Here is a 24,839-nt window from a genome sequence, read left to right on the forward strand (position 1 = left end):
AGCATGTTGAAAAAATGACCAAAAAAGCAAGGCTATAGTATGGCAAAAATGTCAAAATTTGACATGTTTTAAAACCAGCTGAAAACACCTCAAAACCCCATGAAATAGCGTGCTGAGACACGCTATAGCATTAAAACATACAAAAACAACCCAAAATACAATAATAAAGCATGTTCAAAAACTGACCAAAAAGGCAATGCAAAAATTTAAAAATTTGACATGTCCCAAAAACAGCTGAAAACACTTCAAACCTGTATAAAATATCATGCTCAGACATGCCATAGCAATCAAACGTCTAAAAACGGCCGAAAGCACCATGAAATAGTATGCCAAAAAAATGACCAAAAAGGCAAGGCTATAATATGGCAAAAATGTCAAAATTTGACATATTTTAAAACCACCTGAAAACACCTGAAAACTGCATAAAATAGTGTGGTGAGACACACCATAACAATCAAACATACAAAAACGGCCCAAAACAGAATAATATAGCATGTCGTAAAAATGAGATATAAAGCAAGGTTATAGTATGGCAAAAATTTCACCATTTGACTAATCTGAAATCCAGCTGAAAACACCTCAAAACAGCATGAAACAGCGTGCTGGGACATGCCATAGCATTAAAATTTGCAAATATGGCCAAAAATGTCAAAATATGAAATGTCCCAAAAACAGCTAAGAACACCTCAAAACAGCATCAAATCATACCTAAGACGCATCAAATTATAGAATGTTGGAAAAAAAACGGCCAAAAACACCATGATTTAGCATGTTGAAAATATGACCAAAAAGGCAAGGCTTTAGTTCGGCTAAAAATGTCCAAATATGACACATCCCAAAAACATCTGAAAACACCTTAAACAACATAAAATACCATGCTGAGACACGCCATAGCATAGAATGTTACAAAAACAGCCAAAAACACCATGATTTCGTATGTTGAAAAAACTACCAAGGAGTCAAGTCTGTTTTATTCACAGAGCCCATTATCACAAAACACGGTTTGCCTTAGAGGGCTTTACAGCGTACGACATCCCTCTGCCCTTAGACCCTCCCATCACCACAGGAAAAACTCCTGAGTAAAAACCTCAGTAACGGGGGGAAAAAAAGAGGAAGAAACCTCAGGAAGAGCGGCAGAGGATGATGAGGGATCTTTCTTCCAGGACAGACAGACGCGTAATAGTTGTCGTAAAAAACAAATGAAATACAATCATGGCAAAAAGGAAAGAGAACGAGAGAGGGGGAGAGATGCATAGTAATAATGAAAAGACGCATGTCATATTACAATGATAGGTGTAAAAATACTAGACGCACTCTATGATAATATTGTGGGTGTTGATAAGAGTCTGATGTGTATATTGACAGTGGAGGTGTGGCTTGTAATAATGGCAGTAGAGGGTTGCGTAAAGCACAATCATGGCATCAGCAAAACCAGGACCAAGACCACAGTCAGGGCGAGCCAGGGACCAAAGGCAGGGTCACAGCACCAGCACAGCTATTACCTTGATCAGGCACAGCTAAGATTGCAGCCAGGATCCTGGAAAACTAGGAAACAAGGCAGCAGGAATGCTCCGGAGAGGCAATGGAGTTAGCGCTGTGCAGTTCAACTAAACCACAAGAAACTTGTGCTCCAGAAAATGATAAGCATTCAATGAAGAACCTCGGGTCACTAATCAGAAATTATGACTTAATTGTAAAGGCCAGAGAGCAGTGAAGACTAGCACATCTTTGGGGTCATCAGCGCCAAGTGTAATGCAGTCAACAGACATAAGTGTTTTCAGATGGAGGGAGTAAGAAAAGGAAAAGGAGCTCAGTGTATCATAGAAAGTCCCCCGGGCAGATTAAACCTATGTCAGCCTAACTAGGGGCTGGTCCAAGCAGCCTGATCCAGCTCTAATCAAAAGCTGTCAAAATTTGACATGTCCCAAAAACAGCTTAAAACACCTCAAAACCGCATGAAATAGCGTGCTGGGACACGCCATAGCAATCAAACCTGAAAAAATGGCCCAAACAAAATAATATAGCATGTTGAAAATATGACCAAAAAAGCAAGGCTATAGTATGGCAAAATTGTCACAAAATGACATGTCCAAAAACAGCTGAAAACACCTCAAAACAGGATAAAATAGCGTTCTTAGACATGCCATAGCATAGAATGTTGCAAAAACTGCCAAAAATACTGAAATGTAACATGATGAAAAATGATATTTCATGTAGTTTTCAGCTGTTTTTGGGACAGGCCATATTTTTTAAATTTTTCGCCATACTTCAACATGCTATCTTATGGTGTTTTTCGCCGTTTTTGCAACATTCTATACTATGGCGTGTCTCAGCACACTATTTTAGGGAGATTGCTATATTATTGTATTTTTAATTTTTTCTCGAGACACAATACCATGACGTGTCTGGACATGCTATAATATGTGGTTTTCAGATGTTGTTTGGACATTTTTCTTCGACATACTATGACTTTTTTATGCTTTTTTGGATGACATAATAAACAATGAATTTGTTTTTTCAATGCATTTTTTTTCATTATCCTGCAAAAAGGTAGTTGACTTTGCACTTCAAAAATATGAGGTATGATGGAAATGGTAGAAAATAGTTTAATCAGTATAAACATGAAGTGGCAGAGTAAACCAGACAATTCTCTATTGGGATACCAGAGTTGATATGATTGAACTGGTAGTGTTGATTCTTATGGCATGAAATCTATACATTGAAATCACACTGTTGGAAAAATGGCATCCACAAATATCACATCAAATTGACTTAAAGTAGTTACTAACATAAAAGATATTTCCTTCAAAGAATCAAGAGTGACTCCTAAAAACAGTTCTGAGTGTGTGACGGATGTTTTACATATTTACTTACATTTACATTTAAAAGATTTGTCCCCGATTCATTTACAGGCCACTCTGTACAGTAAAAATGGATTACAGCTCAAATAGTATTACAGCACAATTTTGCATTATTTTACAATTAACAAAAGCTCCGTAGCTAATCTATAAAATACAGCTGTTTAGTTACTGACCTCGAATGAATGCGTTCATCCCTCCAGATAAAACAATGAAAAACAAGAGCGCTTTTGATGTCCATAAAAAATGTGCTCTGTGATTTACAAAAAAAAAAAAAAAAAGATGTATAAAACTCATTGGAGTCCTTTGTAGTTCTGCACATGCAGGTTTTCTCCCTCTGAGGCTGAGAAGGCCATCAGTCCATGTTGCCTCTGGAAACATCTTTCATTGATGAGTAATAGCTTATATGGAGCATTATCAGGCAGCGATTCTTTCCTACTCGTATTCAAGTTCAGAAATCCATGAAGAGCTAGCACTCGACTGCTCTGTGCCTCTTGGACATTTCAGGTGTGTAAAGTAACTCAAAATCCTGAGTCTGGCCTCTTAAACAAACTCAGACTGGCACAAAGACCAACATTAACATAAGCAAGCAAACCAGGAAGATGTCACAAAGTAGTCAATGCATAAAAAAGGAATTTCCCTGAATGTTTGCAAGTCTATGATCAAATGAACCACCCAAAACAAACATGACCTCCTTAATGTTCTACAGTCTTCAAAGCAAAATATATCCTAGGACAAAAAAATAAAATAAAAGAATCTGCCAACAAATGTGGGCAGTAAATTAAAAAAAGTGCATTGCTTCAAGTATGTAAACAAAATGATTTCTTTAAAGGGAGAGTGAGACTCAATCTGTCAGTGTGCATGAGCCTGGGCCAGTGCAGTGACACCTGAGGTTTGGCACACATGTATTAACTCTCTCTCACTCACTCACTCACTCACTCAAACACTCTCTCTCACACTCTCACACACACACACAAACACACACACACACACACACACACACACACACACACACACACACACACTCAGTGCATTACACACATACAAGAACACACTCCTTCAGAGAATCATGATGACGAGGGCTAATTCCTTCTTTTTTTCCACATTTGTATTTTAAGGAGAAGTCCGGTGCTCCCTGTTTGCAGTCAGTGTTGAGGAAGGAGGCTCTATGACCTGCAAAGACACACCCCTCCGTCAGCGCAGTCACATGGAGGTGTTGCAGTGGCTGCTGGGAAAACAGGGTGGTACATGGTGGAGGAGGAGGACAATGACATGGAGGAGGAGGAGGTTGGATTCAGTATGGAGGGAGATGAATGCAGCACAACACAAGAAAGAGCACAAAAAGAAAAAAAAAATACATGTGAGGCAATGGGACACACCTTCATGTGTCACACATGCACACTGAGGGGTGAGAGATGCTAAAATGATGCACCAATCTGAAGACAGTGATCCTGATTGTTTTGAATGAGGATCAGAGCTTCATGGGATAAAATTAAAGAATAAAAATCTATGATTTTTGGAAAGAGAGAAGGGGCAAAAAAGGTTGATTAGTAAACTACAGATAATATTTTTATTGTAAAAACGACCTGCTGTATTTGAAGTGAGCATATATGTGCCTTTAAAATAGTGTATGTGTGTAAATATATATATATGACTTTAACACGCATGTAAATACATAAATGCACATTTATGTCTTAACTAGACAAGAACCTGTAGAGGCAGACAATCTGTGCTTTGCCATTTCTAATGACTTTTTGACGATATGCTATTCTGACATTTTTCATAACGTTTTGACAACGTACTACCCTACGACATTTTTTTTTCAACGTTTTGATGCCTTAATAAACAAGGTATGTTTTGAGGGCATACTATTCTATGATATTTTTTATTACTTTTTAACAACATACTATACTATACTATACCACTTTTAATGAAGTTTATAGGCCATATTATATGGTAATTTTTTAAATCATATTTTAACAACATAACGCACCGTTTTTAATTAAGTTTTAATGTCAATCTATACTATGACATACTATGTTATAACTTTTTTCTTGACATTTTGATGACGTACTTTATTATACTATTGTGTATGATGTTTTGATGACATACTTTACTATACCATGTTTTGAAGACAAACTATAATTTCTCATATTTTATGACGTTTTGACGACATACTATACTATGAGATTTTTTTATGACATCTTGACATACTGTACTATGATCTTGTTTTTTGTAATGATGTTTTGCATCATACTGTAATAACACCCTTTTATAATGATTTGACAACATACTGTACCATGACATTTGTTATGATGTCATAATTGACATACTATACTATAACATTTTTAATGTTTTGACAACACACTATGTATACCAAAGTTGTTTTTATGATGTTCTGATGAAATACTGTCCTGTAAGGTTTTTTATAAAGTTTTAATGACATACTATACTATGACATTTCTTTATGTTTTAAGGAGATATCATTCTATGCCATCTTTTACCATTTTTTTTTAAACACTATACTACAACATTTTTTCATGTTTTGACAACATAATAATCTGACTTTTTTATGGCATTTTGACAACATACTATGACATTTTTCATGACTTTTTTAGATACTATACTGTGACATTCTTTTTTTTTCATAATTTGGATAACACTAAGCTACACCTTCTGTACTCCAACACACCAAACGCTTCCCGGCACTCCTTTCAACTAACGTTTCCAGCATTGTTTTTCTAGCACCCAATTATCCCTTGTGAGATTTCTGAACGAGACTCATTCTTAGAACACAACTGAGACCAATTTTAGAAGTTCCCTATTCACTACGCACAAAATCACCGGAAAATAGGGACCAGGTTAAAAAAATACTTAAGTTTTCTGATAACCAAGCAATGCTTTTCTGGCAGGAAGCCCTAAAGGAAAACTTTCCCTGACAGCGTTGTACATTGTCAGTCTTAAGCATCATTTGTCATTTTGCCACATGTCCTCTATGATGACAGAGGTGGAACGATTTCAGGGTCACAGGAGGAGAGAGGACATGAGGAAGCATACGTTAGCATAGTGAAAAGCACCCTGTGTCTTCAGGAAGTCTGTGCCCACTTTATACTCTCTGCATTAGTTAATATAGTATCTAAGCTTAAATTTCATAGTGCTTCATATTGGACATGCATCTGCAGTTTTAAGTTCATTCAGTGCTAATTTGTTCTTTATTTTACTCCGAACAAGGGCAATTTGATATGCATCAATTACTCAACAGCCTTGAAATGATGATAAAAAGCTGGAGCTGAAACATCTTTGTGCCTCATAAGCAGTGAGTATAAAACGGATCAGATTTAGATGGATGGCTATAACAGCTGTTCTTGTAATCAATATTGCATGTTTTACTCTTAAAAAATAACCCTTCATGTCCCTTTGACATTCAGAACTTTTCTTGAGTTATTGTTTTGGGTGCAGGGGTTAGGGTTAGGGTCAAACTGTCATTAGAATAGTTTAGGATCCCTCCACACTGACTTTCACACTTTGGGCGATCAAGCAGGAGGTGCTGTCTTCATTTGGTTTAACATTAACATTTAAGGTAATTAGGTGGAAATGAGACAAACTTTGAGCAATGAAAACAATCACTGAGGTCGACGGCACAGATCGTAGTCTGACGCAGACATAGAACGAAACAGTGAATGACTTCAGTGACACACAGTGACACAACACTGGACACGTTTACAGGTAGAAAATGACTCATTTCCTTTTTTTTAGTATCTGATATTGCATCTTTAGCTTTCTCCTGCTCAAAAGGTCTGTGCTTGTGTAAATACTCACTCTGATCCCGACGAGTCACCGTCCACTGTGCCTGCCTTGATACTCATGGCGACACCGTTCAGCTGATCTGGCACACTGGGTTTAGCTGGTCTGGCTCGACCGTCACTGGAGGAGGAGCCCAGCGGAGACGCCGAGCCGGGGGCGTTTTCACAGAGTTCGTTGTGGATGCGGTTGAGACCATTCCTCTCTACAATAGGAGAAAGCTGCTTCTTTTTTAGGATCCCTGCAGAGGATAAAAACAAGATCTGGTGACATAACGATACACGTTCTGAGAATATTATGCTTAAAACTGAATTTTATAGTGGTTTTTTTTGTAGTTTCATATGTGTCATTGTCTTGGTAAAACATGAAGAAGTTTAATTTAAAAAAAAAACTTTGATTGCACTGAAAACTATGACATATAAAAATTTCTCAACTTGTACAGGTGTTTGCACTAGGTGAACTTTACCTTTGTGAGGGTGGGCGTAGAGGTTTGGCAGACTGGGCAGCAGCATTGTTGTGCTGTCCTGCATTCGGTCGTCCGATATTGTCCGGGTGTCCCGGCTGACGCTTGGCTCTGGATTGGCCACAGTGTCCAGCTTTATTCTGTCTGTACCTGTGAGCTCGCTGTCACCCATTGCTGCTGCGTAATCTCCAGGCCAGTACATCTTACTCAAACTGTTGTCTGAAAAACAGAAATAAAGAAACAATGAAATTTAATGAAGTGAATTTAATTCACTTATAATGAAGTACTAAACACAAACTGTTTTATATGGGATGGACCTAAAGAGATGGATCAGATGGCTTCATTCAAGACTAGTGTGTCAATGCACATGTGGTGTAAAAAACATACAGCACTGTCAACTTGTTAACTTGTAGTCCTAAAACCCTGCATATACCACACATCTTAATCTGAAAATGCTACATTCTCAAAAAAGTCGTGATACAGAATATCCAAATGTAATATGTTGTTTACATGACCCATATTAAATAAGGAATATTCTCATATTTAGAATGAAAGTGGAATATCAATGTGAATGTATATTTAGTCATTAATTTAAATTTTCAAAGTTTGCGGATCTTGAGTCTCAGCAAGTGTTGAATTGTCCAGTGCCCACTGATCTTTAAAAAAAACTGTGGTTTAACAATACTTACTGCTGTTCTGACAATGAAGGACTTCAAACTGTCTGGATCACCAAAATATTCTGTTTTATAATAAAATGAATAAAAAAAGTATTTCCTATCCAGGAAGCCGGAAATGACATACATCTTTGCTTGTTTTGTGTAACAAAAGCAACACAATACACATGATTTTGTATAAAAATACTCAATATTGGAGAAAAACATCAATACATAACAATAAGGCTTATAATAAGATTTAAAAATTATATTTGAGCTAGGGTGTATATCACTACTGCTATCTCTGATCTTGGTTTGAAAAAGTGTCGCAAGTGTTTTTTCATCAAAGTGGTTTGAAAAGTCTTTGAGGATTTTAGAAAACCCTTCAGACGAGCAGGAAGTGTTGACAGAGGCACAGAGTGTGACTGTGTTCAGATGAGCGTCTGTACCGTGTGGTTGTGGTCTTTTAGCCCCATTAGATGCCAGGTTTTCCCAGCATTCCTCTGGGGGGAGTGGACCCTCCTCATCCTCACTGTCAGAGGAGTGTGTGGAGGCGTAGGAGCCGCTCTGGTCGTCCTCTAAAGACAGGTCGCTGTCTGAGTCGCTGTCACGATCTGCATACAGACGCAGATAAGAAGTTAATTTAGTCCGACTGATCACCGCCGGTTAACTAATAAGAGATACTGAAAAAGAGCAATACCATCCAGATGTTCTTTAGTTTCATGAAAGAGTGATGCATGGTCGTTCAGAGCGATGTGCGCCTGACTGTTGCTCAGCCCATCGTCCCTGAAAAGATAAACGAGGTCAGTGTACAGCCGCCTTCTGACGCTCTGTCGGTTAATCCTGCATATTAATATTTGTATTGTTTCCTTACCTGAGGACAAACGGGACGTAGCTCTGCTGGCTCTTGCCGCTCTGCATAGTGCCGTTCAGAGACACACTGGAATCTCCAAAGGGAAGGTGGTACAACCTGCCGTCCATGTAATTTGTGTTGCATTTGTAGCCCTGAAAATACGGAGACGAAAGGATAAGGAGTACTTCAATAATCAAACAATAAGGATAAGGCTGTTCCTGTGATCTTGTGCAGTTGAGCTGCTGTTAAAATATACACTTTGAGTATAATGTTTAAATTAATATCTCATTAACAAACGAGCGCCCTCGGGGTGAACACAGAATCCAGAACAGTCTACACGAGTTGGAGTAAAAAGGGACTACGTTTTACAACAGCAAAACTGTATTAAATCATCCGTTTACAAACCATCACACAACTCATGCCGTATAATCCAAGTCTAATTTATCCAGTGATATAGTGGTTATGCAGTGATATATACTCAGTATGTTCCAAACACATGCATTTTCACTTAAACCTGGGCAAGTCTGTGCGTCCCAAAAGTTGTAGAGGCGCACTATTGATCTCCAGCTGAGACTGTTTATATGGAATGTGTGTGTTTTAAATATTAAGCATTTAGCAAAAATGCATGTGGTTGAGAAGAACTGAGCTTAAACTAAATAAATCAGACTTGGATTAAGCTGCATGAGTTGTGTGAGAGTTTGTAAATGGATGTTTTTAAGTTGTTTTTGGAGTTCTTTGGCTACCGTGGAAAAATGCACAAAAAAAAAAGTTTTCTTCAGAAATTAAAGGTAAAATGCAGTGAGTAAGTGACATACACATGATCATTTTGTGGGCAAGTATTCCTTTAAAGGAAATGATTGGTCTTATTCCATATTTTTTGTTTTGTAAACAAATCCCATGTAAACACCAAAACCAACCACTCAGCCTAAAGAAAACATAGAAAAGCTGTATTTTTTTTTTAGCAAACAAACACCTAATTATCAAATTTAATCACTAGTTTTTAACAATCTATTCTGATGGTTTAAATTCCCCTAAACAAAACCAGATCAAAAATTTAAAAAGTGCCAGGTTTTGAGTCGCTAATCAGAGCACAGACATCTGATCGACTCCTTTGGGCTCAATTGCAAGCCCTCCATTTGCAGTCTTTATTTCAACTAAAACTAAAGAAATATAATGTATCCATATCGTAATTTGTTAAAAACAGACCACAAATATAAACTTTTTAAATGTCTTTTTTAAAGGCTCAGTTATTTCCCAAATTAGCTGGATATTCACTTTTTATTAGCAAATGTTCCTCAAACAGAGTAAGTGGAGCGTTTTGTTGGGGACTATTTTGAGCAGCAAATTAATGCATTAGTAATTATTTCCAACATGTCATCCAGTGGAACAGAGTGACTCATTGATGTGTTTTGTTATAGTTTTTGGCCTACAGTAGAGCTCTGTGGCACAGCGAAATAACATATTTCAGGCTTTGGCTACACAAAGGGAGAGAGAGACTGCTTCATTGTTGATTTTGGGATTCGTTAACAATTAGAAAAATATAGAATATCTACAGCCTTATCCTTGAAGGTGGAAATCAAATATATCTCCACACATTTCTATAAACTTGACATTTGTTTGTTTCACATTTTTGAAAACATATGCCATAGTAACAATTTTGGCTACCAACATGTAACTGATGCTGAGCTGTACATCTTTCAGAGTATCTGAATGAATGGAGCATTATGTCAGTGTTTGTGGCAGCGGACTCACAGAGGCCTTGGATTTGATCATATGATCCGGACGCTTGCGGCTGCAGCAGTACTTCATAGCATTCCTCGCCTCCTTATTGAAGACAATGCGGAAGAAGAACACAAAGGGACCCTGTGGTTGAACAGAAGAGGGTCAGGTAAAAAAAAAAAAAAAACAGAAATCAACCATTCAAACCGTTTCAGAGGGAAACGGAGGGCTCACCTGTACACAGTTGAACCCAGCAAAAAGGTAGTGGAAGATGATCATGTCGCTGTTGACGGAAAGCAGTGCAAGGAAACACGTGACTGAAACCAGGAGGAGGACGCCACCTGCGGTCTTCAGGCCTGAGCTGCAGAGTCACATGAGGAGACAGTGAGCAGCTGTCAGGATAATTTCTAAGCTTTCATAAATCTGAAGATGGAGTTTGATGGTAAACAACCGGAACCCAACATCAGGAGGGCAGCAAATTTAGAAACAGAGTAGCACATTGTCTCATGAGGAGCTGTGATCACAAACATGAAGCGAACAAAGTCGTAAATCTGAAATGCCATTTTATATGTAAACATGCATGTAGTTGCTGTGAGTTGTTAAACATTTTTTAAAAAAGGCAAAAGGTAGTAAACATGTTACTGTGTGCCTATGACACTAACATTTTCAAAACAGATGCATGGTTTGTAATTAGTATTAAATGCTGACGGGAATTCAAGTACTGCCATACATTAAATGGTCATTTTACTGCTTTGAATGGAAAATTGGCAGTTTCAGGCTGGTAATTTTTACGAATAGACAAAGCAGCCCAAATAAAAGCATTTCACAATAATGACTTTGAGAATGTAAACTTTACGTGAAAAAAATCCCAACAACTTTGGGACACTCACACACGAGGCCCTTTCTTCTCGATGCTGTGATGTCTCAGTGAGCAGGAGGCTCTGGACGACAGGATGTACAGGAAGACATTCATCTGTGGACACAGAATCATCACGAATCAAAACACGGCAGCACAGTTTGTGAGAGCAAAACACAAATCAATCTCTCTGTCAGGATATTGTAACTGTCGAGTAAGCATGCACGCAGTCACTGAAAGTAATTCTGCTGAACGGTGAAGGGTGTGTTTATTTCAACATCTGTAGTGCTGCTCTGATGAGATCGTCACAGTTCAGCATGTTGGACTGTGAAGATTCAAATACACCAATGAAGTGTAAACAAACTTACATGGATTTATTTCCTGCATTTAAAGGTTTATTACATATTTATATGGTTAAGTGATGTTTTTTGTATGGGCACCAGTGAGCCTTTAAACCATTGATACTCAGCTTCAGGCCCACAGGCCAAATCTGGGCCCTGAAAGGGTGCTGGGTGCCCCCCAAAGCATTTTCTAAAAAAAATATAAAGTGATTCACACTGGTAAGTGTTTCTCTACTTTCAGTATACATAAGGTGCCAGAATGCATAAAACATCAAAACAGAGCATGTTTATTAAAAAAAAAGTCCCATCAATCTAAGCCCCTATTGTCCTAAAATCCAAGAAATGTCACAGAAATGTCCCAAAGTCCTAGAAATGTACCAAAATCCTAGAAATGTCCTCAAATCCTAGAAACATCCTAAGATTCGTGAAATGTCCTAAAATCAGAGAACGGTCCTAAGATCCAAGATATGTCCTAAAATCCTATATATGTCTGAAATCCTGGGAATGTCCTGAAATCCAAGAAATTATCTAAAATCATAGAAATGTGTATGGGGCTGGCTCCTGGTCTCCTGTCATTTTGCGAAAGTGGCCCACAGGCAAAGCAAGTTGAGTATCTCTGCTTTAGACACTAAATTGCTGAACAACACAAATACAAACTGCTGTTGTCATGCGCATAAATAACAATACAACTTTCTTGATCTCAGGAATCTGCAGGAACTCACCGACACCACCATGGCGATGGGTCCAGCAAAGCTCCAGATCAGAGTGTCGTACATCGACAGCCAACAGAAGTCTGGGTTTCCATAACCTTCAGGGTCGAGTCCCACGGCCAGACCTGCAGACAGACACAGAGAGACAGACGGTTACATCAGCAAACGCTGCTGAGGCACATTTACGGTATTTAAAGCTTCTCTGCAAGTATGTAAACCTTTCTCTGTCCTGAGGAGGATGTTCATCTGAAGTAGTCGGATGATGTAAAATGGCATTTTTAAAGAAAAAAAACATAAGTTTAAGAAAACCAACCAACCACTCAGGAATGTCTTTCATGAAACGAAATGAAACAAAAAAGTGAATGTTAATGTGTCATAATGCAACTGTACCATCATAAATTCCTGTTATTATTTACTCAACATTTATTTTCTTTTTTGATTTTTTTTCCTTTTTTCGTTTTTTTTGGTCCAATATCTGCAGCTGCATTTCTAAGAGAATTTTTGCAAAATGCTTTGAGTTAATAAAATAAAAATGTTGGCAAAAAGGACCTAGCATTCTCTGCATTTTAATATATTTGATGTCTCTCTAGGCTGATTTTTGTAAGAGGTGGACAGTGATGAAAATCAAGTTGTAGCCTGCTGCTTTTAGAGATTTAAGATACTACGAGGTAGGGCCTTCTTTCTGTACAGCAGGTGCATTTTTAGTGCTTTTAGGTGATATAATGAGGGTTCAGACCTGTGATGAAGGCCGGCACTCCCCAGCCAATCAGATAGTAGAATCTCATGGGTCCATAGTTAATGTCTCGCACTTCACTGATCATGCGGTAGACATGCAGCCCCTCCAGGAAGAGCCAGGAGAACGTGCAGAGATAGAAGAAGTGCAGCAGGATGGCGATGACTGTGCACACAAACTGCAGAGAAAAGAAGAGGGATGATTAAATCATGAAGAGATGACAGGAAACATTATTAATGAAGTCACACAGATGGGAAACTGAACTGATTACCGGGTTGTCTGCCTGGTTGATGCCCAGGATGAAGATGAGCTCGGAGAGGAAGAGAGCGACGCCGCCGTTGTTGATGATACTCGTCTTGTTGCTCGACATGGCTCTCAGGCACAGGAGGAAGATCGTGGTGAGGAAGAGGAAGCTCAGCGTCACTCCCACTGTGCTCCACGTCAGAATTTTGATCGGCAGAATCTCTCCGTTCTGAAACAAACGCCATGGTGAGCAGAGAAAAGTTTATTTGAGAACAGATGTGATATTGTTGGTTTTGTGAAGTTTAAATGCTTCAATGTCGCTCACCTCTCTCCTGGAGATGTCCATGAGTACGGCGAAGCTGGTCATGTGATAACACTGACAGCTGATGTGGGTGCTGTTTCTGAAGACCACCTCGCAGCCCTTCGCTGACCAGCCGCCATTCCCAGCACTGACCCGAAACGCAAAGACAATGTTAGAATATCACAGCTGGAGTCAGTTTTGTAGTTTCCTTAGGTGGAGGACTCGAGTCACATGACTTGACTCAAGTCAGATTCAAGCTGCAAATTTCAGGACTTGAAACATGATTAAAGGCTCGACTTGACTTTGACTTGGTATTTATGACTTAAGACATGACTTAGACTTGAGGCAGATGGCTCAAAGGACTTGACCTTTTTTAAAATTAAATACTTGCATTGTTGTAGATATTGAGAAGCTACGTTTTGTGGTTGAAACATAGTTAATTGGGTGATTTCCTGTGCAATAGCAAACCTGGCAACCTACCAGGGCTCAGCAGAGCAGCAGAGGCTTTGACAAGGCAGCTGATGGAGGCCAGTCCCAAAATAATACAATTTGAATTAAATTATTATGTTGTTGATGAAGCTAATAAGAAGAAAACAGTGGTATCCAGGTCTGCAGCTCAACCACCACAACATTCAACCTTATCTGTCACTACAAACTTAAAAAGGAAGGTACAAAAATATGTCTTTTCACATAACTTATTTGCATTCTGGCTGCTTCACCAGATCATCAGAATTTCATATGACTTGACTTGTGACTTGCTGGACTTAATGCAGAGACCCGATTTGACACGCTTAATTCTCACAACAGTAACTTAGGACCAAAGGTTAAGACTTAAGACTTGTTTGTAACTTAAACATGTGCGACTTATTCCCACCTCTGCTAGTTTAATCATTAACTCTGTGTGTGTGTGTGTGTGTGTGTGTGTGTGTTGTACTCACAGTATGGTGTGGTTCCAGAAGACACAGATGGGTTTGGAGCGCTCCTCAGTGGTGACCAGGCGGAACTGCACAGTGATGGGTTTGTCCAGCGTGTGCTGCAGCAGCTCGTCGTTGTCGTGCACTGTGATACTGACCACGGGCGTGTTAATGACCGGACGCTTTGGCACCCTGAAGTGAACGAGAAAAAAGAAAAAAAAACAGTGATTGGAGGCATAAATTCAGGAAACAACAGTTTTAATGCTGTGACTCTCTACGTTAAAAATAAATTATATTATGGATATCATATGCGCGCTTTAAAACTTAATGTAAAACTAAAAAATCTAGATGAGCCATGCAATGACTACAACTTTCAGCCTCACAGGACAATTTATTTTCATTAGAAGACATTCACTGAAACAAAACTCTACCAGCAAAATTAGATGGGTTAAAAAAAATCAGGATGTAATATGACCAAAGTGAACATTCACATTTTTAAAGAGAATAAGTAAAAATCTCTTCATTTGGACCTTGTAGAGAGTTTTCAAGGAAATCCTGTGAATCAAATTAAAACTCTTCTGATGGCTTCTTCCTCGTCCTGATGGCCACCTTTTTATGCACCCCGTATAATCACAACTTTGCTACGTGACATAATGCCCCCATCTCTGTTTTATCATTTTAAAGCTATTTTTGTATTATCAATGCAAGAATTTTTCCAATATAAAGATCTAAATAAAAAAATGATTGTATTTGATTTTCTATGGAGTCCCTGAAGTCCCAAATTGTGTTTTTTGTTTTTAACCTTGTGTGCATAATTTTTTCAATCTTGTGGAAACAAGTCTTAAGATTTAGACAAATTATCCACCAAGATAATAAATATCTTGTGCTGCATGATGAAAATCTTTCAGGACTTTTTTTCTGGTCACAGTGCATGATGTTACAGTGTTGTTTATTGTTCCTACCGCAGACTTCTCTTGTCGGGGTCGTAGCTCTCTGGTAGCAGCGAGGCCAGGCTGTGGAAGATGATCACACTGGCGATGGCGTCCTGCTGGCTGTCCTCAGGGTGGCGTCTCTTCCTGTTAGCTGAGCGGTTCTTCAGCGTGGACTCCGGGAAAACATCCAGGTGTCTGTGGCCCTTGGTTTCCACAGGTGGCTGGAAGACTGAATCGGGCAGTGTGACGGCTGTCTCCAGGTCCGCAGGACGAGGGCCCCTCAGGGACTGGTACCGCGGGAGTTTGGCCCCGGCAAAATTCATCTTCTTCAGACGATCCACAGAGATGACTGCAGAGAAAGACACACAGGCAGAGAGTTCTGCTGCTGAAAATGGAGACTTTTATATATTGAGTCCAAAAAAAATAAGAAAAATTTAAAAATCAATAATAAATCAATAATGAAAATGACTGTTTGCTTTAGCTCTACACACTGGGCTTTATGTGGCAACTGTACAGATCTGTACCATAAGGATTATTCTCTGCTTTTGGAAAAGTTAGACAAACCCAGATTTGCTGAATTAACAGACAGTTCCTCTTTTTATTCTCTGACGCAAGGACTAAAAACTGTGAGGGGGATTTTTGTGAAGTGTGAACTAAATTTTTTAATTTGCGTTAAAAAAAAAGGATACAAAATAGGGAAATAATATTCTTAATATTTTCAACTCGAAACTGTGCTGTTCCACTTCGGTAGAATTCATATTTGATTTAATTTATACATTAATTTGTTATTCTTATTTTTTTTGCTTTATGAGCTCGGATTTGTTATGTCTTCTGTTCCTTTATGTCTTCACTGATGTTGTCACTGTCGATTAATCTGGCGATTATTTGCTGGATTTAAATATTAGTTGTTTGGTCTCTAAAAGGTCAGTAAAAGGTGAAAAATATCGATCAGCGTTTCTCAAAGCCCACGATAAAGTTCTATCACGTCTTGTTTGGCTCATAACCCAAAGATATTCAGTTTGCCGTCTTAGAGGACTAAAGAAACCAGAATATATTCACATTTAAGAAGCTGGAATCAGAGAATTCAGACTTTTTGTCTTTAAAATATAATAGTTGACATCAACATAAGCACACACATATGTATTGTAAATCTCAAACTACACTCCAATACTAATTAACATATGGCTCCCCACTAAAGAAGCTCTACAGCCTTTAACATCACATGTTTTGCTCCCTGCTATAAAACGCTCACCTATGTGAGGTGTGACGATGGTGAAGGGGCTGAGATAGGTCTTCCTCATGTTCTGTGCCAGTGTGTTTGCGTATTCCTCGTAGTGGCGCAGTAGGGCTGCCGTGCCGCCCTCAGAGTGCTGGATCAGCTCCCAGTGTGTGCGTGTGTCTGGAGACAGGATGGCGCTGCCCACACGGACCAGATTCTGTCAGAAAACAGCAAGAGTTCAGTGTGCCAGGATGCCAGAGCGGAGAGAGAAATGAAGTGTGATATATTCCCTGCAGATACAGCATGAAAGGCTGTGAAGTGCCACCACACTTCCTGTTACACACCAATTCTGTTTACTGCAAAAACTGCAACTATCTCTTGTTTTGATTTAGTTTCATGCTGTGTTGTGAAGTTTCCGGGAGAGCTGTGGGTGTTCACCTCAGTGAAGTGGACGTCCTGTGTGGCTGTGAGGTTGAAGCCCTGCTGGTTGCTCTCGTGCTGCAGCAGACTCTGCGTGAGCCGATAAGCTACTTTCACATCGCTGCCGTAGTATTTTTCTGTGTGCAAGGTGGCGTTGGCCAGCATGGCTGCCATCTGCTGAACGTGTCCAGAGTCCAGGAGAGATGCATTGTGGTAAAACTTTTCAGACTGGAGGAGGCAGAGGAAAACACACAGATTTAGTAATTTATTGATGCTTCATTAGCAAAACATATTTTTAACTAGAATGGCCCTCGAGAGTGCAGACATCCTCCAAGGCCAATAGTTCAGTTTTCTGTGATATGCAAATCTGCATCAACAACCACTATATATGTCTGGATTTATTTCCAAGACTGTTAGATTTATGTCAATATTTGTTTGTACCTAAATGAAGCCTCAATTTCACAAACTTAACATACATTTTTTAAAAACAAGAAAAAGCTTTTCTATCATGTTCATATGTATAAATATGACATGCTTAGACTGAAATAACATCATCATGAGTAATAACAGTTGTTATGAAAAACTGTTTTCATGAGGAAGAAATGTGTATATAAGTAAAATTACATTGTTCTTATAGAAAAAATCTTTCTACACAAACCAGCAGAGGTGGAAATAAGTCATTGCTTTGAATGTCAAGAACAAGACAATTCTTAAAGTCTTTGTACTCAAATCTCAGATCTTAAACTTTGAATTTAAAAAAGTCACAATACCTTCGTCACTAAATGTAATGCCATTTTCACAGCAGAGTGATAATGCATTATATTGACAAAAATCATGAATGCTTTAAAAAAAAAAAAAAAAAAAACCAACACACTTGTTAAAACTAGTTTGTTAGAATTTGTTGCATTTCTGCATGTAATATTCAACCAGCACATTTCGAATACTGCAATTCATTTTTTGTCGGTCACTGCATAGTTATTTTATGTGAACAAAATTATCTTTGGTATCAAGTGTTTCTCCATAGTTCAATGTGCATCCTTTCACCAAGTTTCATGAAAATTGGACCTGTAGTTTTTCTGTTATCCCACTGACAAGACAAACCAAACTGAAAACCTCCTTGGCGGAGGTAACCAGACGGACTCATCTGAAGAATACTGTAAAAACAAGATGACTGCAGGACATTCAGCATGCCAAATAAACATTTTTTTAGAGCATTGTTCAGTTCATTTTCTGCCTCCACAACCACACTAACAAAGATGTTATTGTGGGTATAGCAGGTTTAATTTTAAATTTGACAGAGGGAGAGGCTACACACCAGAGCTTTCAGCTTGCTGAAGGTAACAGAGGTACAGTTGAAGAGATTGGGAGGCAGCCAGCCCTTGTGCTCATCACAGTGGCGGATAGCTGTGCCTGAGAAGGAGGAGAGAGAGAGAGCGAGAGAGAGAGAGTTATCATTTCAGAGATGAGGGATCCACTGCAGCTGAGAGAAAGAAGCTCGAGGCAAGTTTCATATATTGCCATTATTATATGGTAATTTGATGAGCTGCCTGAAAAGCCATCATACCGAGTGTTCCCTTGGGACAGTGAACTGCTGCAGGGAGACCAAACTTAGTCCTGGGCCACCAGATCCCAGCCTCGATGGCCTGAGGGCAGCTGTCATAGATTACTGAGTGAGGAGAAGCAGGAAGGAGAGGAGACAGACGAGGAGGATAAAAATGGAAAAAAATATTAAATATAATGTAGCTGTAATGAAGCCGGGGTTATAAATTGAGCGATACAGTAATGTGATGTATTCTACCTTCACAGCCGTTAGGTGAAACCTCAGCAAAGGGGTTGTCGCAGCGGTCACACTGGCGTCCGATGACTCCGGGTTTACACTGACACTGGCCGCTCTCTCGGTCACACGCTCTGGAGAAAGAGCCGACCGGGTAGCAGTCGCACAGCAGGCAGGTGTCGCTGTCTTCAGGACGGTAGTGGTTGTCCTGGAAACGGGATTGAAGAGAGGAAGTTGCTGATGAGCATTTTTTTAAATCAATTTTTCAAAAGCAGCCTCCTTCATTTTTAGAAATCCACACATATTTCAACCTGAGAGCTTTGACAGGCTGCAGCTGCTCATTTAAAAACATCCAGACGATCGTGTCATTTACATTCAATTTTTGGTCAGACTGAAAATGTGTCTTGACGCCAAAATACACAGACTGTGAACAGGTGTGTTTTTGATTGGACCATTTTGAGATTACTTGTACAAAAATGGAAGTAAGATTCTGTTGCTTACAGATAGGGCTGACCCGAATGCTTCAAAGCTTTAATCTTTGCCATGGTAATGAACGAAAATATCAGTTTCTGATTGTTTCAATTATTTTTATTTATATATATGAGAGAATTACCCCCCAAAATCCCAAATAGCCCATAAATTAAAAAATAGTTATGAGATTATCTATTATGCATCAACATGAATTAATTTTAGTTATGCTCAGACAAAGACAAATTTAAACTTAGTTATAGTGACAGTTTTGTGACTCAATTGTAACTCATCTGAAGTCATTCACTGGCAGTCAACTACTGACGCCGGGGCAATTTGACCACACGTAAAAGACTCATAGGTACGCAAACAAGATGTCAAAAACATCAAGCGTCTGGAATAGTTTCAAAATTGCAAAGAGCCCCAAAAGTCAAAGATAAACCAAAGCCAAGACACACCAAAGGAAACTGGTTTGTCATAAATCTAAAATGAGCTTGGAGAATTACATGAAAACTGTAACACCTTTTGCTGTTGTGCAAAATATTCTTTTTTCTAGCTATTATGGCTGCTATTACACTGAATACTGAATAAATAGAATAAACAAATGACTGAGGAGAGGATTGACCTGATAAATAATATTTACGCAATGAAGAGAGGAATTTACATCTCGGAAACTAGGAAAAGTAGATGAAGAGTTAACTTGCAGAAACAGATATCTCTGTTTTCATTCATTTTTCTTAATCGTGTGGTGTGTGTGTGTGTGTGTGTGTGTGTGTGTGTGTGTGTGTGTGTGTGTGGGTAAGCCAGGGAATATCTGTCAAACTGATGTTGCTTGTTTTGATAAGATTTCTCAAAGTTTTTAAATTTTCATAAATCATGTTTTTTTAATTGCGCACTCAAAGGAAAATCTGTCAAACTGGTGGTTTATTCATTCTGAGAACAAAATTTGATGGGAATTGAGAACTGATTATTTACATTTTATACTTGAGAGCAGAATTAAATATGTATCATAAACATGCACTGTATGTTATTACCTCTGCTCTGGAGGTTATGTTTTGATTTTATTAGTTTATCAGCTGGATTATGGAAAATAACTGGCTCAATTTTCATGAATCTTAGTGTATAGCACTGGCCACGGAAGAACCTAAGACATGGTCAACTGAAGAAATATAATAACTCCATATCATAATCAACCTTTACGGATACCAGTAATCCTCTAGGAGCTGTCTTCATATGTAGTAGCTTAAACTTCATGCAGGAAGCAGCCATCATGGAGCTCTCAGTAGTTTTCACAGAACCAGTACAATCTTAACCATAATTGTAAAGTTTCTTCCGCGAGCTCTTTTTTTTCCTTAAAACATTTTCCCTAGCTTTTTTAGAAATACATTTTCTGATTTCTTGCAATTTGTGGAAAAATTCTGACCAAGTGGCTATTTGCCTTTTCCTCATGTTTTCAAAAGAAATCAAAGCAGTGTGCTCAGGGTTCAAAAGTTTAATACTTGTAAAAGGTCTGAAAGCAACACAAGAAAAGTGATGTCGCCTCAGGTTTCAAAGGGTTAAATAAAGACTAAATACAATAAAAGAACACACTACTGTTCAGTGATTTTTTTGTATACTTACAGCGAACACAGTATACTGTGACCATTACTGTGTAGTAGCTACAGTATGTTGTTAGTATAATATATGGAATATAGACACGGCTTCATTTCTGACACTCGGCACCGTCTGTTTGTGACAGATCGGCACACACTCACCTTACACCGACACTCTCCACTCGTCTTGTTGCAGTCAGAGTCGAAGCCCTTGTCTGTCTGACAGTTACAGGGACCGCAGGTCTTGTGACCCCACCATCCCCGCGGACACGGCAAGTCAGTCCTGTAGACAAAACACACGATCAGTTTATCTGCAGAAAAATAAAACATACAACACAAAAGCACACAGTTTAACATGAAGGGGAATAAAACCGTACTTTTTCTCGCAGTAGTGGCCGAAATAACTGCTGGGACAGTCGCAGGTGTAACCACGAGGGGAGCTCGGCTTCCTGGTGCAGGTCGACTCATGCTCACAGGGATTTAATGAGCAGACATCAGTGCAGTTGGCGCCATGGTAACCTGTAAAAAAAAAAAAAAAGAAAAAAAAATTAAACAAACAGATAAGTTGGTGTGCTCTCACAACATGCAACTGCCGGTAAACTGTGGTAATCATTTATTTATAGACCTCACACATCAGTTTTAAATATTTTGTAACTCTTGCCTTGATGTTTTTTTTTTTAATATATTTAATGGAATACTAAGCATTTTAATAAAACCATTTTATCTAGGTTTACGTAATGATTTACAGGACAATGACTGAATGATTTTTGAAGTAACCTTCCAGCTCTGCAAACATTACGATCTCGGTTTTGGGTTTTAGACTGACCGGCGAGGCAGGTGCAGGAGTAGCTGTCCCAGTCGTCGCTGCAGTAGCTGCTGACAGGACAGGGGTTGGAGCTGCAGGGGTCGGGCACGCTGCAGCCTGGTTCCACATTCACCTTCCTCGCCTGAGATAGACTCAGAGCTCCGCCCACACGCAGACCCTACAGGCAAACAAATAAACATATATACGTATCCATGGAAACACAAAACAGTTACACAACACTAAACACCCAGATGGCAAAAGACTGAGTTCTTGAGGATGGTGTTCGTCTTGATAAGTATATAAAAAAAAAAAGTGAAATTATCTCATGATACAAATTGCTATTTGGTGAAACACAAAGGTTGAAGAGGAAAGAAAGAAAAACAAACAGCATCCATATATGATCAGATCCATGTTGGACAGTCTCCGATCACTGCACTGTAAAATGTCTTACTGAAGTTTATCTTATCTCCAGATTGGGAGTGCTTTGACAGTATCACAATATGTAGTAAATATGTTTTTTATTCTATCAGTAAAGGGGTATATCGAATGCCACAAACGTCACATTTCACAAGATACTAAAAAAATGCCTTGGATCAAATGTTTAAATCTGGAAAGCATTGTATGTGTGGTGCCTGTGGCAGGCCAGATTTAGGATATGAATTATAGCTTTATGTTTGATATTCAAAGATATTATTCAACTTTCATCAAAGTGAAGGTGAGAGAGATTGATTTTTATTTCGAAGGGAAAGTAAAGAAAGATTAGACTTAAGTCTAATTGAAAAGTGATTTAAATGAGCGATTTTGTTTAATTAAAAAATAAAGAAAATAAAGATGTAATTTATAATACTATTTCAAGAAAAAAAAGTAAGACTATAATAGCATAGGGATAATTGTTTCAAGAAAAAAAGCCACAATATTACATTATCAAACTCAGACCTTAATGAGAATTTTTTTTTTTATGTCAACAGTCAGGTGATCTAGTATAAAGAGGGACAAAGTCTCTGTCCCTCTGGATGAATGATTTGTGCACAGGCCTGAGTTCAAAACACATTAAAGGCAACTGTGTTTTACTGTTTTGATCTGTAAAACACTGCCAGTGCTTTCTCAATGAGTAGCTCACTGAAACACTTTGGATTACAGCATGGCGTCTGCAGAAGGGACTGACCTGTATACAGCCACGGAAGCCATGCTGAATTTTCCCATCAGGCCTTGCTAAACCACCAACGCTCACAGTCTTCAGCTTTGAGTCTCGCAGCTTCCCATCCACGTCCATACTGGCCTGAAAAGGTGCATGACACAGACTTTACAGCTGCAAAACTACAAGAATTTAGCTCAGTGATTTACAGCATCCAGGATACAACAACTCACCAGGTAGAGCCCCTGATCTAAAGACAGGACTGCTTTGTGGTGGCTCCCTGCTCCCCCCAGACTGCTAATATCCAGCTGCAAATGATGCCAGTCTCCATCGTTCACCAGCACCTCCTCCACGCGGGAAAGAGTCGAATCTTCCCCTCTGTGCAGCCCCATCAACACGCTGCCCCCGCGCAGCTACAAAGGCAGGGACAGGGAGGACACAGCAGGAGGGAGATTGAATCGATGTTCAATAAGAGATAAGAAAATAGACCACCAACAATCAGCACATGATGAACAGAGACAGAAAGCTCTGACTGTCTTTTTTTTTTTGCACACTCCAGAGTCAAAACTCAAACTTTGAATTGCTGCACATCACAGGTGTGCAAGGCTGGAAATAGATTATCGGACAGTTATGTAACATCAAAGAGGCGTCAGTCTAGATGTGCTCAAAAAGTGGCCAAACACAGATGCTACAATGAGCGTCTGATCATTTTTGGTCCTCTGATACTCAGTGACATGCTGCGACTCAGATGGCCAACAGGTGGAGCCTCAATCATAAAATGTTTGGAACAAAACTTCAGGTGAGGACTGCCATCATGCAGACTTACACTCACGAAAACATGTTCACTTCAAATTAAGGTTAATGCTGATCAGATATAAAAATAATAATAATAATAATAATAATAATAATAATAATAATAATAATAATAATAATAATAATAATAATAATAATAACAATAATAATAATAATAATAATAATGACTTTGTTTCTAAACCACCTTTAAAAACACTGTTTATGAAGTGCTTTGACAAACAAAGCAAAACAGGGGCAAGAAAGCCTAGAGACAATAACAATAAAAGCAAAGCAATAATGTCGCACAAAGGCTAAACAAGAATTAAGGTAGAATTAAACAAGAGATTATAAGCAGAAATGTGTTAGGAGAAGGCAGTAACCAGAAAATATTAATAATAATAATAATAATAGTAATAATAGTAATAATAATAGTAATAATAATAGTAATAATAATAATATAATAATAATAATAATAGGAAGGATCAAGACAGAATAAATAAGTTCAAAGAAAAATGTAAAAGATAAATTAAAAGGCAAATTAAAAAGAGACATCACATAAAAGCAAGTCCATAAAAATTAATTGATTTAAAAGAAGTCACTGATTCTGTGGAGCCATATCTCCTCAGGCAGGTCGTTCCAAAGCCGAGGGGCCCTGATGGCGAAGGCACAGTCACCTTTAGATTTTAGAAGGGCCCACCACGAGGATCTTAGTCTACGAGCTGGCTTGTAAGGCGTCAACATTTCTGATATGAACGATTAAGTGAGCATTAAGAAGAAACAACCTAGGAATCCTTCAAAATGTTTCTTTTCTTCCAGTTAAAGTTTCTCCTCGAGGATAAACTGACATTGCTGTGCATTGCAGCATTTTGGTCAAACTGTCTGTGGAGAGAAATAATGTATGAAGGAGACCAGCACATCACCAGGAGGTGTGTTCGTGTGTGTCCACGTGTAGTGAGAAAAGGTGTAACTATATGTTACCTGCAGTGTGAGGTTGTGCTGCTGGCCGGAGGAGATGTGCAGCAGAGTGGCGCTGGCCTGACGTGTGCGGAACATGAGCTCTACGTGCCAGGGCACGGAGGCCGCCACCGACGCCATGTTGTTCCACTGCAACAAGACTGTTACCCAGGAAACGCTGCGGGCTGGCCATAACTAGAGTGAAAAAGATGGTGAAAAAGCAGATAAAATGTTAGGAGAGGAGAAGTTGGAGGGAGAGATGAAATAAATGAGGAGAGTGTTTTCACAGTCGGCAGTGAGTCA

General features: G+C 38.8%; 1 protein-coding gene across 1 annotated transcript in view; it reads right to left on the reverse strand.

Moving 5' to 3' along the window:
* Positions 1-3,946: 3,946 nt before the first annotated feature.
* Positions 3,947-24,839, reverse strand: part of celsr2 (cadherin, EGF LAG seven-pass G-type receptor 2) — a 92,612-nt gene continuing 71,719 nt past the window's right edge. The window contains 27 exon segments of the mRNA XM_042510454.1: positions 3,947-4,083; positions 6,678-6,900; positions 7,126-7,341; positions 8,225-8,389; positions 8,476-8,561; positions 8,650-8,780; positions 10,381-10,491; positions 10,582-10,708; positions 11,238-11,320; positions 12,267-12,379; positions 12,991-13,165; positions 13,259-13,459; positions 13,556-13,679; positions 14,470-14,637; positions 15,408-15,726; positions 16,630-16,813; positions 17,035-17,244; positions 18,332-18,426; positions 18,581-18,682; positions 18,815-18,998; positions 21,013-21,133; positions 21,228-21,369; positions 21,677-21,833; positions 22,821-22,934; positions 23,024-23,203; positions 24,561-24,695; positions 24,697-24,731. Coding sequence (XP_042366388.1) covers positions 4,062-4,083; positions 6,678-6,900; positions 7,126-7,341; positions 8,225-8,389; positions 8,476-8,561; positions 8,650-8,780; positions 10,381-10,491; positions 10,582-10,708; positions 11,238-11,320; positions 12,267-12,379; positions 12,991-13,165; positions 13,259-13,459; positions 13,556-13,679; positions 14,470-14,637; positions 15,408-15,726; positions 16,630-16,813; positions 17,035-17,244; positions 18,332-18,426; positions 18,581-18,682; positions 18,815-18,998; positions 21,013-21,133; positions 21,228-21,369; positions 21,677-21,833; positions 22,821-22,934; positions 23,024-23,203; positions 24,561-24,695; positions 24,697-24,731 — 3,923 coding nt within the window. The 3' untranslated portion in view covers positions 3,947-4,061.

The sequence above is a fragment of the Plectropomus leopardus genome, chromosome 2 (assembly GCF_008729295.1).
Source record: "Plectropomus leopardus isolate mb chromosome 2, YSFRI_Pleo_2.0, whole genome shotgun sequence".
Lineage (NCBI taxonomy): Eukaryota > Metazoa > Chordata > Actinopteri > Perciformes > Serranidae > Plectropomus > Plectropomus leopardus.